This window comes from Cygnus olor, chromosome 7 (genome assembly GCF_009769625.2).
Source record: "Cygnus olor isolate bCygOlo1 chromosome 7, bCygOlo1.pri.v2, whole genome shotgun sequence".
Taxonomy (NCBI): Eukaryota; Metazoa; Chordata; class Aves; order Anseriformes; family Anatidae; genus Cygnus; species Cygnus olor.
Genome location: NC_049175.1, coordinates 23,278,894 through 23,291,778, shown reverse-complemented (window position 1 = coordinate 23,291,778; position 12,885 = coordinate 23,278,894). Strand labels below are relative to the sequence as shown.

Genomic DNA, 12,885 nt, shown 5'->3' with positions numbered 1-12,885 from the left:
GAGGGAGAAACGAAATAAGCCCAATGTTGTCGCAGGCGTCCATAAGCGCAGGGGCAATGCGAAAACAGCTGATGCCCATCCTACATCACAGGATCCCAGAGATGGTCACCATGCTCACGGTGTTGTCAGACCCTTTCTAAAGAGATCTGTGCATCCTTTAATTGGAAGAATAAATTATCTGTTAGAAACAAGATATGGGATATGTACTTAGTTCTATGAAAGCAACAGCTTTCAACAGTGATTAAAGAAAAAGCTTTAAATGCCCATCTTAGAAAGAGACACTTCTTCACCCAACACGTGTTTGAGGTGAGGAACCCCTTCTGGGTTCCAGTCCCGTCAGAGACTGGGAAAATTAGTGGAATTAAAACCCAGCAAAGCTATTAAATTCAAAGATGCCACCCCCAGCTCAGGAAGCCCCTTAGCATTGGAGGACGGGAGGAAAGGCTGGACAATTACTGCTACATGCTTGCCTTGTTCTGGTGCTCTTTCCTGGGCATCGGTTTTTGGAAAACAGGGAATTCAGCCGTCAGTGTGGCCAAGAGGACATGATGATGCTTTTTGGTACACAGAGACCCAGGAGCTGCCCCAGGGAAAGGAGCTGCGAGTCCCACAGCCCCCCCCCCCCAGGCCTGCAACCCAGGGTGGGAGGGGAAGGGGAAGGTTTGTGGGGAGAGGGGAGACCTTTGATCAGAGCAGCTGGCGAGGCAGGGAACAGCAGCAAGCTTTGCAGCACATGAGCCTCTAATCAGGTCTGAAACAAGAGCAGCAACTTCAGCCTAAATATAGCTCGGAAACAATCATTCCGACTTTAAATTAATGACGATGGTCAATTATAGGCTGGGACAAAAGGGCAGCTGGACCCTGTGAAGCATAAGAGGACACTGGCAAAGGCAGAGGTAATAAATCCCTGCGGACAGGGGGGAAGAGACACAATTAGAAATGGAAAAACAATAACACGCTGTAATAGCGCTGATGCGCCGCCGCTCCCGCTGCCCAGCAGGGCAGTGACTGTCAGTTCCCAGGCTTGTTCCTCAGCAGTGCTTTGTGTCTCTCCCAGGGCCTGGTTGGAGTGGTGGCACTGGGGACATCTCCTCCCCAGCTGCACAGGGCAGGCGGGATGAAGCACAAAGCGTGAAATCTGTGCTGCATGCACAGGGCGTCCGGCTCAAGGGGAAAAGGAGCACCCATCGTGATGGAGGCGCCTCTGAGGCTGCTCTTCTGCAAAACTCACCCCTTGCACAGCCACCACACCGGTCTTTTGCGGGGACTGAAAGCAAAGCAACCCCCCAACAACAGCCAGCATCCCTGGAGCAGAAGCAGTACCTCTGCCTGCCCGATCTCCCAGGGAAAATAATTGACTTCTTGTTAATAAGCTCCTGGGAAAATTTCATTCTAGGGCACAAGCAGCACTCTGCAGACCAAAGGCTTCAAAGAAAAGGTCCTGGATTGCTCCGTTTTCCTCTCCTGTCTCCATAAAAGTGAAACAAATTGAATAGTTCTAGTCATTTTCAAATCTTAACATAAAAGATGCATATCTAGCTCAAATTTTGCTTTCTGGATCTGTATTTTTTTTTCCATGTTCCTTTTTTTCTGCCATTTTATTGAGACTTTCACAGAAGGAGGATCAAAATTTCCTGCTAAAGCTTAGGGCCCTGCCTCAGTGATGGAGTCGTGCCTGGAGCATCCCAGATAACTTGGGTGTTGGCCTCTACCCTCCAGAGGGATCCGGGATCAGCTCAACAGCCGAGAAGCTGTACTGCTGGAGCCGGAGATGAAAGCCTAGGGCAGGTGGAGACCAAGCGATGCACAGGTACTCGAATATCTGCAGCTCAGGAATACAGATGTTATTAATCCCTTTATTCCTCTAGCACCTGTACTGCTCGAGCCGTGGATTTTGAGGCCAGCGAAGCTCCGTACAGCCCTGCAGTCCGACCAGTGCTGGCACACGTCTGCCTGGGATTTCCTGGACTGCACGATGCGCACATGTGCAGCACCACGCAGGCAGAGCGGTCCAGAGGCTTCCGGCATGGATCAGATCCCCCTGCACATGTGCCGCCCAGATGCTCCATGCCGGTGCAGTAAATCTGCCATCTTCCCTAGGCTGGGCTCTGCGAGCACTGACCGACGCCGCGGTGCACGTGCAGAGAATCACCCCCTAGGAGCAGAGGGACAAGCGTGGGGCGGGCGACACGGGCAGTGCCTGGAGCACGTCCCGTAATTCAGGCGGCAGCCCCAGATACTGCAACGTGCCTGGCTGGGCTTCCACACAGCAAGTTTAAGCATCCTCAAAATCTGGTGGGGCTCAGATCAGATGCCCAAAGCAGCTGGCAGCCCAGAAGGGTACTGCTGGTGTGACACGGGGCAGCACCCCAAGGACAGGGCAGGAGGGCGGCTGCACTGCCTCTGTCCCCAAACCTCTGTGCTGTGAAACCTCACCTTGTGTCTGACCTCTCCCTGAGCACCTCCCCAGGCACATCACAACCTTCATCTGAGCGTGGGCACGTCTCAGGAATACATCTCCTGTCCCGATCCAGTACTCGCCAGTCCTCGAGCACCCACTGCAACCTTAAGCAAATTGCTCCCATGGTTAATTAGCCTCCAAGTATGTTATTCCTCATCTGAATGTGTCTGGCTTCAGCCTCCAGCCACTGGAACTTCCTAGGCTTATTCCTGATACATTAAAGAGCCATCTGCGTTTGGAAATCTCTTTCCCATGAAGGTAATTGCAGATTGTCAACCTTGAAATAAAAAAAAATAACAAAAAAGTGATCCTGTAACAGACAATACAGCTGCACAAATTACTATCTCGCAGCCCCCAGGTGGTTCAGCATGTCCCGGCTCCTGGAGCTGGATGTAACAAACATGGCTTGTTGCATCTCTTACTCCTTGGAGTACTGTGAAAGCAAACTGTGCCAGGGCTTAGCCACCAGAAGAGTAGCTCTGGAAAGCTGGGGCCAGTGTCAGGCTCTGGAGTGGAGCATGCTCCCATCTGCACTGATTTTTCTGCCTTGCCACCTTTCTGGTAAACCCAACAGGGCCAGCACCCATTCTCTGGATCCAGCACTAACTGCTAGAGCAGCCTCTGCCCATACAGCTGTGCCCTCTTTGCCATCCTAAGGCCTGCCTGACTATGGGGCTCTAGCCCACCTTTTTACCCAATAAACTGAACAAATTGAGACCTGAGAGTGGCTGCTATAAAACAAACAAAATAATCAGGTGCATCTTTATCTGCTGACTGTAATGGGAAAAAAAACAAACAAACAAAAAAAAAACATAGTACAAGGTTTCCAGAAGCACAAGTACCTGCAGCAGCACTCAGAGATCCCAGCTGCTGCAAGGACTTTGACCTGCATGCCAGGCTTCAGACCAGATTTCCCTCTGGGGACTATGTAAAAACCTGCTGCGATATCACATTCTCTTTCTGCTCAGCAAGACCTTCCTGCAACCAGCACGATCTGCCTCAGGGCTGGCCAAGCCTTCTGGCAGAAAGAGCTTAGGTGAGAGCAGCACCACCCAGCTGTGCAACCTGCACCCCCGGGGCCCTGGGGGCTGCATTGCATCGTGGCACTGCATTACCACTGGCATGTTTCCCCACCAGCAGTTTGTCTAGTCCCTTTCTGATCACACACACTGACGACAACTCCTGCAATGCCATGCATGCTGTGTCAAAAAGCCTTCCAAAGCTTCTTTCCAACCCACTGCCTGAATTGTAGGAGAAAGCACAACCCACTTAATCTCCTCTCACGTGGCGGACATCGCATACCTCCGCACATCCTCGGCTCCTCTCTGCTACCTTTCTGGTTCTATTACTCCTTTTCTGAGATTGAATGACCAAGATTGTAGATAGACGCCAGGATGAAGGTACACCGTGTACCTATGCAGCGGTTTAATCTCATTTATATCTTTTCCTACCAGCTCGTTCTCCCTATACAGGTGACAGCGATTTTGGCTTACCAGCCAGATCGTTTCAGTCACAAAAATTGCCTTAAATCTTTCCCCCGAAAAAGCAATAGCTAGATCCTTTCCTTACATCTCAGATCTTCATTCCTGCTGTAAAAGCAACTGCAAAATGCCTCACCACATCCCTCACGTCTCATTTCAATGTATTTATGAATGCATTCATTCACAAGCTTAACGCTAACCAAGTTTGAGTTTACACTGCAGTGTCCTTCCCTTTGTATCATTAATTCCTTGTCCTGTGGCTTGATTTTTTTTTACATAAAATTCCTGCTCTGGACCTATTCAATATCCTGGTACAGCCTGTGCCACAAGACTTGCTGTAGCTTGCAAAAGGGTGAAGCTGAGGTGCTTATGTGGCAGAGAGGGCAGAAGCCCTTGTCAGCAAGACAACAGGCCAAATACCTGTGTTTCTTCCTGAAACACACCATCTGTGGATGCGTGGAGCAGGGCTGAGGATGGGGAGGTGTGTCCCACAGCCATGTGCTGTGCTCACATGCTCTACAACCCACCAGGAGCCCCACCACCGCCAGCATCTTTCTTTGAGGGTGATGGAAAATCCTCCCACAGGAGCCACAGCACTCAAAGAGGCTGCCCTCAGGTATCAGAAGACCAGATGCCATCAGTCCTTTGGTTCACCTGGGCAAAACATTAAGCTGGAGCAGCCTGGCTCCTCACCCAACCCCAGCCACCAGCTGCGGTGCTCAGAGGGTGACCGGAGGATGGATGAGCAGTGATGGCAGCAGCAGCAAGACGGGGCTGAGGAGGCTGGAGAGAGGGCAGAGACAGAGAGCCGAGGAGGCAGCAGGACTGGTGGGGAAAGGCTGTAGCTCCAGACGAGCCTTTCTCTGCTCTGATTTATGCTTCAGCAGGGTCCAGCACCCTGAGTGCCCACAGAGCAGCCTTGTGTGGACAGGACCTGTGCCTGCCTGCCCTTGTCCTCCTGCCACTGCACCTCCAGCCATGGCAGAGGTCACAACTCGATGTCTGTGAGTGCCCAGTGGAGAACTAGGCACCGCCAGCTGAGGAACAATAAATGACAAGACCCCCAGCCATATCTGTCCAGACACGTCAGCCTGAGATCTGTACCAAATGTCGTGAGCTTTAACATATGTTAGCATCTCTTCTTCCTAATAGCTTTCCCTCGTGTTTCTGCTCTTCCAGCACTGAACCTGTGATTCATTGATGCATTAACCTTTGTGTCTGATTCCTGATCTGCTGTTAAAATCTATGTTAATTCCTTAAAATCCTACTTTTTTATTTTTTTTTAAATTCTGAGCAGTTCTGGGATGCCTGTACCTACAGACTAGCTAAGGTGGTCTGGTCTCCGACAGCTCAGGCTGCATGAATGGTCTAATTAACACCTCATCAAACTCAACTGTGAGCGGTGTCTGGACAAATTCCCCCTTGCACCTGTGCACTCACAGGACACAGTGCCTACCCTCCCATGCAGCAGGGCCACAGCAGCGCTCTGGCACCGCAGAGCCCATCCCTGTGGCAGTGATTTAGGGCTGGTCTGCAGGTCAGGGCAGCCTGTGGTGGCACTGGCACTTATGGTGGCACTGCAGCTGCTCTGAGCCATTGTCCCGGGCAGGGTGGCACAGGAGCTCCGCAGCAACGGGGAAATGTAATTTTATGTAGTGCTTGGCAGTGAGACTTTTCTCTGGGTGTTTCAGCACTTCAGGTAGCCCTGGAGGCTTTCCCTGGAGAACACCTAACGCCACCTTCTGTGTTCTTCTACTGCTGGCAGCCTCTCCCTGGCTCTCTCTGAGCTCACCTTTCCCACTTCAGCTCATTTCCACCCCACCAAAATTCACTCCCACACTTTGCGTAACAGGGCACTGCCTGCCTAGCAAGCCAGCCACCCATCCTGTCTTCTGCACGGGGATGTCTCATCTCCAGCCTTAGTGCTCACATCATAACCTTCAGTTAGGCATCTCTCTTCCTAGCTGGTTCACTTCTGCTATTGACCACATTTTTAAAATAAAACTCCTAAATTCCAAAATTCCTCCCAAATTCCTAAATTCCTCCTCCTCCCTCCTGCCTGCTGGCTTAGTGGGGCTCCCCCAGGATCTCCAGGGGCATGCCTTGGCTGTGCCAGCTCCAGGCACAGGCTAAGTCACATCCCGTGGACCAGCTCTGTGCTGCTCCTGCAGCAGGCAGGCAGCTCTCGGTAGCACAAACCCAGAGTACTGAAGAGACCTCGGGGAGCTGCTGTGAGCAAAGCTCAGGCTCTCAAGCAGCTGTCTTTTTTTAACTCTGGTTCTGAATACTGCAAATGAATGTTTAACCGTCTTCATTTAATTTGACATTTAATTAACGCCATGGAGCCACGTGCTGCTTGCCACGAGGACACAAAGCTGTCCCGCAGGGGAGAGAAGCACTCTGAGCAATGGGGACCAGCGTTGCCCTGGCAGGCAGGGTTGGCAGTGGAGTAGTAGCATGCAGCTCAGAGGACAGGCATGCTCCTTACAGCTCTTTCAGACTAGTGTGGGGGTCCGGAGAGCCCCCTCCACCCAGCTCACACCCTACCTCTTACGCACCTCCTTCCCTTCCATCCGAGGCTGGGTTGCCGTCGTCCTTCCCACCCCATGGCACACCACAGCCCCGCTCCCAGGTCACTTCCCCTTCTCGGAGAGCTGCTTGGCTCTCATCCCCCTTGTTTCCCTTACTCAGCCCGCTCCTCCTGCTGCTAATAGGCTTCCTGCTGCTCAAGGCTACTACAGCACTTCGCAGCGCCCCGAGACCCCATCACTGCACTGAGCCAACCGCCGGGGCTGCAGCCAGCCATGTGCCGGTGTGGCATCAGCGTGTCCACGGCCATGGTGCCGGAGCAGGGGCTGTTCGCTTGCTGTCAGCACGAGGGATGCTGGCGTCGCAGCTGGGCCAACCAGCTTCAGGGGCTCCTTGTGCTGCTGCAGCAGGGCTGAGAATCTGGCCCTCGCTCCCTGCCTGCCTCGCCGGGGACCGCATCAGTGTGCTGTTTATTGTTTCTGCCAGATCATTCATGCAGATGTTAATGAATGCGAGACCCAGCATTGCTCCCAGCAGAGCCCCTTCCACACCTCCCCCTGCCCAGCCCGCTGCGCTGGAGTTTCTGTTTACAGTCCTGCAGGGAATTTCCCCTCTGCTGGATGGTCTTCGAGTCTCCATGGCCCAAATTCCTGCTGCCAGCAGGCTCCCACACCTCCCTGGTTCCCGTAGCTGTCCAATGTCACCTCCAGGTGTCTGAGTCCCTCACTGTCACCATTCTTTCTCCGCACTCTTCTCTCTGGCCTCCCCACACTCAAGACCTGCCAGTTGTCCTACCCATTACTTTAAGCATACAAACACTACAGCCACCTCCCAGCATCTCTGTCAGATCCTGAGTGCCATTTTTACCTAAAGGGATGAAAAATAAACCAAGAATCTAAAGCCAGAGGGTCAGTATTACCAATGGAAATCACAGGGGTTTGATTCTGGGATGTGTTGGCTGGAGCAACATCGCAGCACTGAGTGGTACCTAGGTACAACACGATAGGCAAGCCTTTCCTCGAGGGACAGCGGGAGGGGAGAAAAGGGCATGTCCCAGACAGGTCATGAACTCTGCTGGTGAAAGGGGTTTGAATCTCTGTGCCACAATTGGGAAAGCTGCTTATGTAGCTTGGTCAGAATCAATGTGAGTAATCATGAGAAATAACGCTGTGACAGTGGCTCTGTGCCACGCATTGTCCCCTGCTCTGTACGGCTTGTCCTGGCTAGGAAGGAGTGGAGGGCTTGGGCAGCGAAGAAGGGTGCTACAGGCTCTCCCTCTGCAGAGATGGGGAAAGCACAGGGAGAAGAAACCTCCAAATGGGAAGAGTGAAGTGTCCAGGAGCCAACATATGCACTGGCAAGAGGTACCAGGAAACACCTCCTGGCACTGAAACCCACAGGCGTGTGGCAGCCTCCAACCACATCCCTGCATTGTCTTTGCATCCCAGCAAGGCAGGCACCTCGGTCTGTCTGTAATTCCACCAAAATCCCACCAGGGACCTTTGTGAAAGCAGACAACCACATCCCCAAGCCACTGGTTCAGAGTTGGCTGAGCTGTCCTGGCAGCTGCTGGGAAGCCAAAGAGCATGTCTGCCTGGCAAGGGGCATCACGAGGGTTTTCTGATCCCTTCTGGATCAAGGCAACATCACTTACCCCTCCAGGAGAGCAACAACATTCTTTCTGGGTCTCCCGATGTTCGGCCCGTAGAGGTTTGCTCTGGAATAAGTGCGGATAAGCTGCAGCAGGCTTCTCAGCTGGATGTAGTCCTTCCCCAGCTGGCTGCCGTTCACCGAGCGGCCGATCAGGGTCCGGTAGTTGTTGGGCTCTGGGCAAACGAGAACAGACAGGCAAGGCTTGCCGGCTCTGCTCTCCCACCCCCAGTGCTGGAGAGCGCTCACGTGCTGTCACACATGAGCAGCCAGGAGGGGCTGGGATGCTGCGGGGCTTCTCCTCCCGTGACCCTTTGGCTGTGGGCTGGGCGAGGGACCTGCACCTTGGTGTCATTCCCCTGTCCCCATGGTGTGCCTGTGCCCCTGGCACGGCAGCTGCCCTACAAGTCCATGCAGCTGCTGCTCTGCCTACCCCAGGACCAGCTGTGCCCAGCAGCTGGGGCAGCAGGAACATTTCTTTTATTCATACCAACCGACCAAAACTTCCAGCTGAGGCCCTAACACAAGCCAGGTCTGTCCTAGCACTGCACTGCCTTATAGCGGGGACCTCCAAATCCCTCTGAACCAACTGGCCAAGTGTCCCGGGACCTGCAAACACCCCCTTCCAAAAGGGAACAGGGCTCTGCTGCGTCGTGCTGTGCCCCGGGGCTCCCCATTCCCACACCCACCGTTGCCCAGCTCCCAGGAGATGTTGTATTTCTTGCTGGCGCTGTACTTCAGCAGGCTGAGTGCGTTGGAGCTGTTCCAGGAGTTGTTGGGATTTCGGCGCAGGGCATTCAGTGCAAAGATCAGGTGAAGGCCAGAGCAGTCAGCAAAGTTATAGAGTTTGTCTAGAGACCTGGCTGGGAAGAAACAAAACACAGCTTGTAGTTCAAAGGAAAGCAAGTTCCGGGGAGGTTCAAATGATCCTGCTGTCCGTCAGGCCTCGGCTTCTGTGTGACTGAGCCAGGGCCAGGTGCCACCCCGTGACTTCTGTAGCTGCAGAAATGCACCTGACCTTTGAGACCGGGGTAGGATTCCCGGCGTGGGCTGAACGACACTTGGATGCCCTTCACCACCGTGTCAGAGCTAGAGGCCATCTTGCCAGAGTCAAGGGACTTCATAACGTCCCTTTTCATCTGCTCCTGGCAAGGGAGGTTCAGCCTCTCCTCTGCTTATCCTGCCTGACATCCCTTTCGGAGCAGACCTCTGCAGTGCCTGGGGAGGACGGGAGGAGACCTGCAGGAGGAACCACCGGCGTGGCAGCCCACTCACAGCCACAGCTCCTACAATCCATGACAGCCTGCACCGCTGGGACACGGCACAGGTGGCACGAGGGACACGATGACAGCCACGAGCTGCCTGCACCAGGCAGGATGAGCACACGCAGCCCTACGTCTGCCTCCAGCCTGTCAACTCTCCTGGCCACCGAGAGCCTCGGCAAACGTGGGGCAGTCCCTGAGGTCTGAGAAGAATGAACTGATTTTTCAAGCGGTGCTTTAGGGGGTCAGGGAAATCAGTTAGCCGAGCGGTTAGTGTTTAATGGATCACAGCAAAGGCATGGGAAGAAGAAAGGAAAAATGTGGAAAATAAATAATCCTCATACAGCTTTTTTTTTTTTTTTTTTTTTTTCTAAATGCTACTGGTTGTTTGAGTGAAAAGTAGCTGAGTTAGATTAACCTAATGTATTTATCCCGCTGGCTCAGGCATATTAGCTGGTTTTCTGGATGTTTAGTGGATTAGAGACAGATACAGTTACTTAATACTCATTTACTTCAGACCTCCAGGCAAAAAGCTGTGCTTGAAATGGAATTGCTATGGAGAGGATAAGACAGACACCTCGACGGCAACACAAGGACAGCCAAAAGGTGTCACCTGCAGCTCCCCTGATAAAAAAGAAATCTTTTCACTGTTCAGAACAGCCCGAGTTCTTAAATGCTACAGGAGGAATTTTGTTCATCATTAGGAGTCTCTGCAGAGGACTGGGAATTGATTTTCCATGCATCCACCAGAGGAAACAAGCCGTCTGTTTAACCCAGCGCAGGCCCTGCCACTGTGAAACGATATTTTCCCCATGACACTTGTTTCGTTCTGCGCGCCTGCACACAGAGATGCCACGTGCGTTTCATGCTCTGCCACAACTTTCCAGGCTGGAAACCTCCATGGAGAAGGGCAGAGAGCTGGGGAAACACGCAGCTCTCTCGGGGCTGTTCTCCTAGCACGCACCAACCTGCAGAGCACAGCGAGGCCACGCAGAGCTGGAGACACTGTCAGACACCTCTGAGTCCTATTTGAGCCATCAGGCAGGTCTCAAACCCACTTATCTCCTTCATCCTGGATGGCTGCTGTAGGATGGAGAGGATTGGGAAGCACCAGCCCCTCTGGAGGCTCGGGCAGAGCCTCGATGCCCAGCTGGCACAGGGTGCCCAGCCATTAGGTGGCCCAAGGACCCTTCGGTCCCACCTCGTCTGGCCACCCCGCTCTACATGTCTCCATCACTTTCAGCTGCAGTTAGGTGGGAAGAGCTCCGTCATGGGCGGCTAAAGTACAACAAGAAGCATATTTAGTAGACCTTGAGTGATGTCCAGCCCTCCATAAGTACAAACAGGGCCAAAAGAAATGGCTGTAAATATTTTACTGCCATGACTAGGGATGGCCACGTTACTTCTGAGTAATGAGAAGACGAAGAATCACAGTATTATTAACAGCTGGCTAAAACTCACTTTGAATTCTGGATAATTGCACCATTTTTTCTTCATCAAACACAGAAAATCTTCCAGGAATTTAACCTTTCCCCAGCTAACAGATCATTAGGCAAGGCTTTCACAAAGCTTTTCAATAGAGAAAGCCATTGTTGTACCAGAATGAATCTTAATAGAGCAGAACTGGATTTATACGACGCTCTCGCTGCCCTTTCTCCCCCTCTGCCTGGTGCACGTGCACACGCTCAGAGGGAATAAGGAAAAAAAATTAAAAAGTAAAGAAACCTGTACACAGCAGGATAAGAAAAAGCACTAAAACGTCCAATTCTGAGTGTGTAGACATGAAAACCAAGGCAGTGGTCCCAGTTAGCCGTCGTGATGCTATACTGAGCAGCACGCAGCAGCTTTCCTCTGGTAGGAGCAAGCAGACAGAGTCTTTGCACCCCATGGCCCTGGCACAAAGGGAATTCAAAAGCTATTTGGGCCTTGCTGACCCTTTGCATCCTTGGTTGCAGAGGTCTGGACACATCTAGAGAGTGAAAGCCGTCATACAAGGCATGGGGCCGGCTGGCAATGAGTGAGGATCTGCTCCCAGTGCTGCCCTCAGCTGAAGCCATGCACAGGAATTGGAGATTCTGGCCGTCTGCCTGGACCTCTCGTCCTGCTCTGAGGGGGACAAAGCAGGAGGTGGTGTCTGTGAGGCCACAAGTGGTGGTGGGGCTCATGGGGCAAGTACGTCCTATGAAGTCGTCTCCCTTTTTTCTCCTTTTATACTGGGCTAAATTTTAAAGTTCTCTGAAGGATGGATGGCACTTAACTCTGCGGCATGCCAGCACAAAATCTGAGGCGTATTAAAACATCTCTGGCAGTTTAAAATAATTGGAAAGCGTTTCCAGTCGCAGTTACTGAATTAAACATTATACTAGAGACTTGATAGAGAACATAGCCTTGACTGCTATTTGGTAAGAGGGACAGTTCAATAATCTCTGGGTTTGAAAGTCTTCCACATTTTTTATTCTGCTTCAGGAATTCTGCTTTGGCAAGGCTCAGCAGAAGTGGAAATTCATGTGCATGAGAGGGAGGCTGAGACCCGGCGGAGGGGTGGGGGGCACAGCATGGCACAGCATGGCACGGCACGGCATGGCACACCATGGCACGCTGGGAGCTTTCATAACCCTGGGAAGCCAACCAGAGGATGGGGGAGAAGAGCCTGTTCTTGCTCCATCTCACTGCTCACCACGTCTGCCCCATCCCTCCTTCCCCACTGCCTCCCGCAGGCGCAGTGTGTGCCAGTGTCCCGCGCTCCCCGCGTCCTCAGGTTAGCTGAGAAAGCACAGAGGGAGTGCTGAGACCAAGCAAATGCGCAACAGATGAAGCCTTCTGTTTATAAAGCAAAGAAATGCAGTTCTAGGAATAACGATTTCAACTAATCACGGGTAGTGCTCGGCTCCGCATTACCCATAAATTCTGGAAAACGCCTGGAGCATCCCTGCAACTGACTCCTCGTGCCAGCACCGAAGGCAGCAACATCCGCTGCCCCTCCAGCACCCCGCAGGAGATAGCAGAGGGAAGGGTTGGGAAAGACCTGGCAAAGAGCAAACAGAAGCCCACGGAGAGCTTTGCAGGGAGGGGGGCATGAAGGGCAGGACAGAGTGTTCAGACAGGAGATGAGTAAGCTGGGGAGAACGATGAATGGAAAAAGAAAGGTATTCCCACTGACAGAGGAACAAGTGGGCACATGGAAAATTTATTTACAAACAAATTGCCACCATAGCCAGCTGAATCCCATTTGCACTGGCTCTCTCAGACTGAAAGTCCTCAGAAAGCCATGTGTGTGGCAAGGACTTGATGTTTTCTTAGCAAATAAATATGAATCAGAAGATATGTAACAGGCAATCAGAATAACACCAGCCCCATGGGAGAGGTCTGCAAAACTGGCTTGAAATCTTCCCATGGCTCCCTTCCCCAGGCATGGCAAGGTTTCGGACAGGAAAATCAGACCCCCCTGCTCACAATGTGCAAGGTTAGAGCACCAGAGAGCAGCCTTCATCACCATCACTAA

The 12,885-nt window shown here is 52.4% G+C and overlaps 1 protein-coding gene across 4 annotated transcripts in view; it reads right to left on the bottom strand.

Moving 5' to 3' along the window:
* Positions 1-12,885, bottom strand: part of HPSE2 (heparanase 2 (inactive)) — a 106,658-nt gene that overhangs the window by 21,405 nt on the left and 72,368 nt on the right. For 3 of the 4 annotated variants that reach the window (XM_040563705.1, XM_040563703.1, XM_040563706.1), the window contains 2 exons: positions 8,811-8,984; positions 8,126-8,297 (listed from right to left, as the gene is read on the bottom strand). In XM_040563705.1, the coding sequence (XP_040419639.1) occupies positions 8,126-8,297; positions 8,811-8,984 (346 nt within the window). The remainder of the gene's footprint in view (positions 1-8,125; positions 8,298-8,810; positions 8,985-12,885) is intronic. The other variant, XM_040563702.1, reaches the window with a different exon arrangement.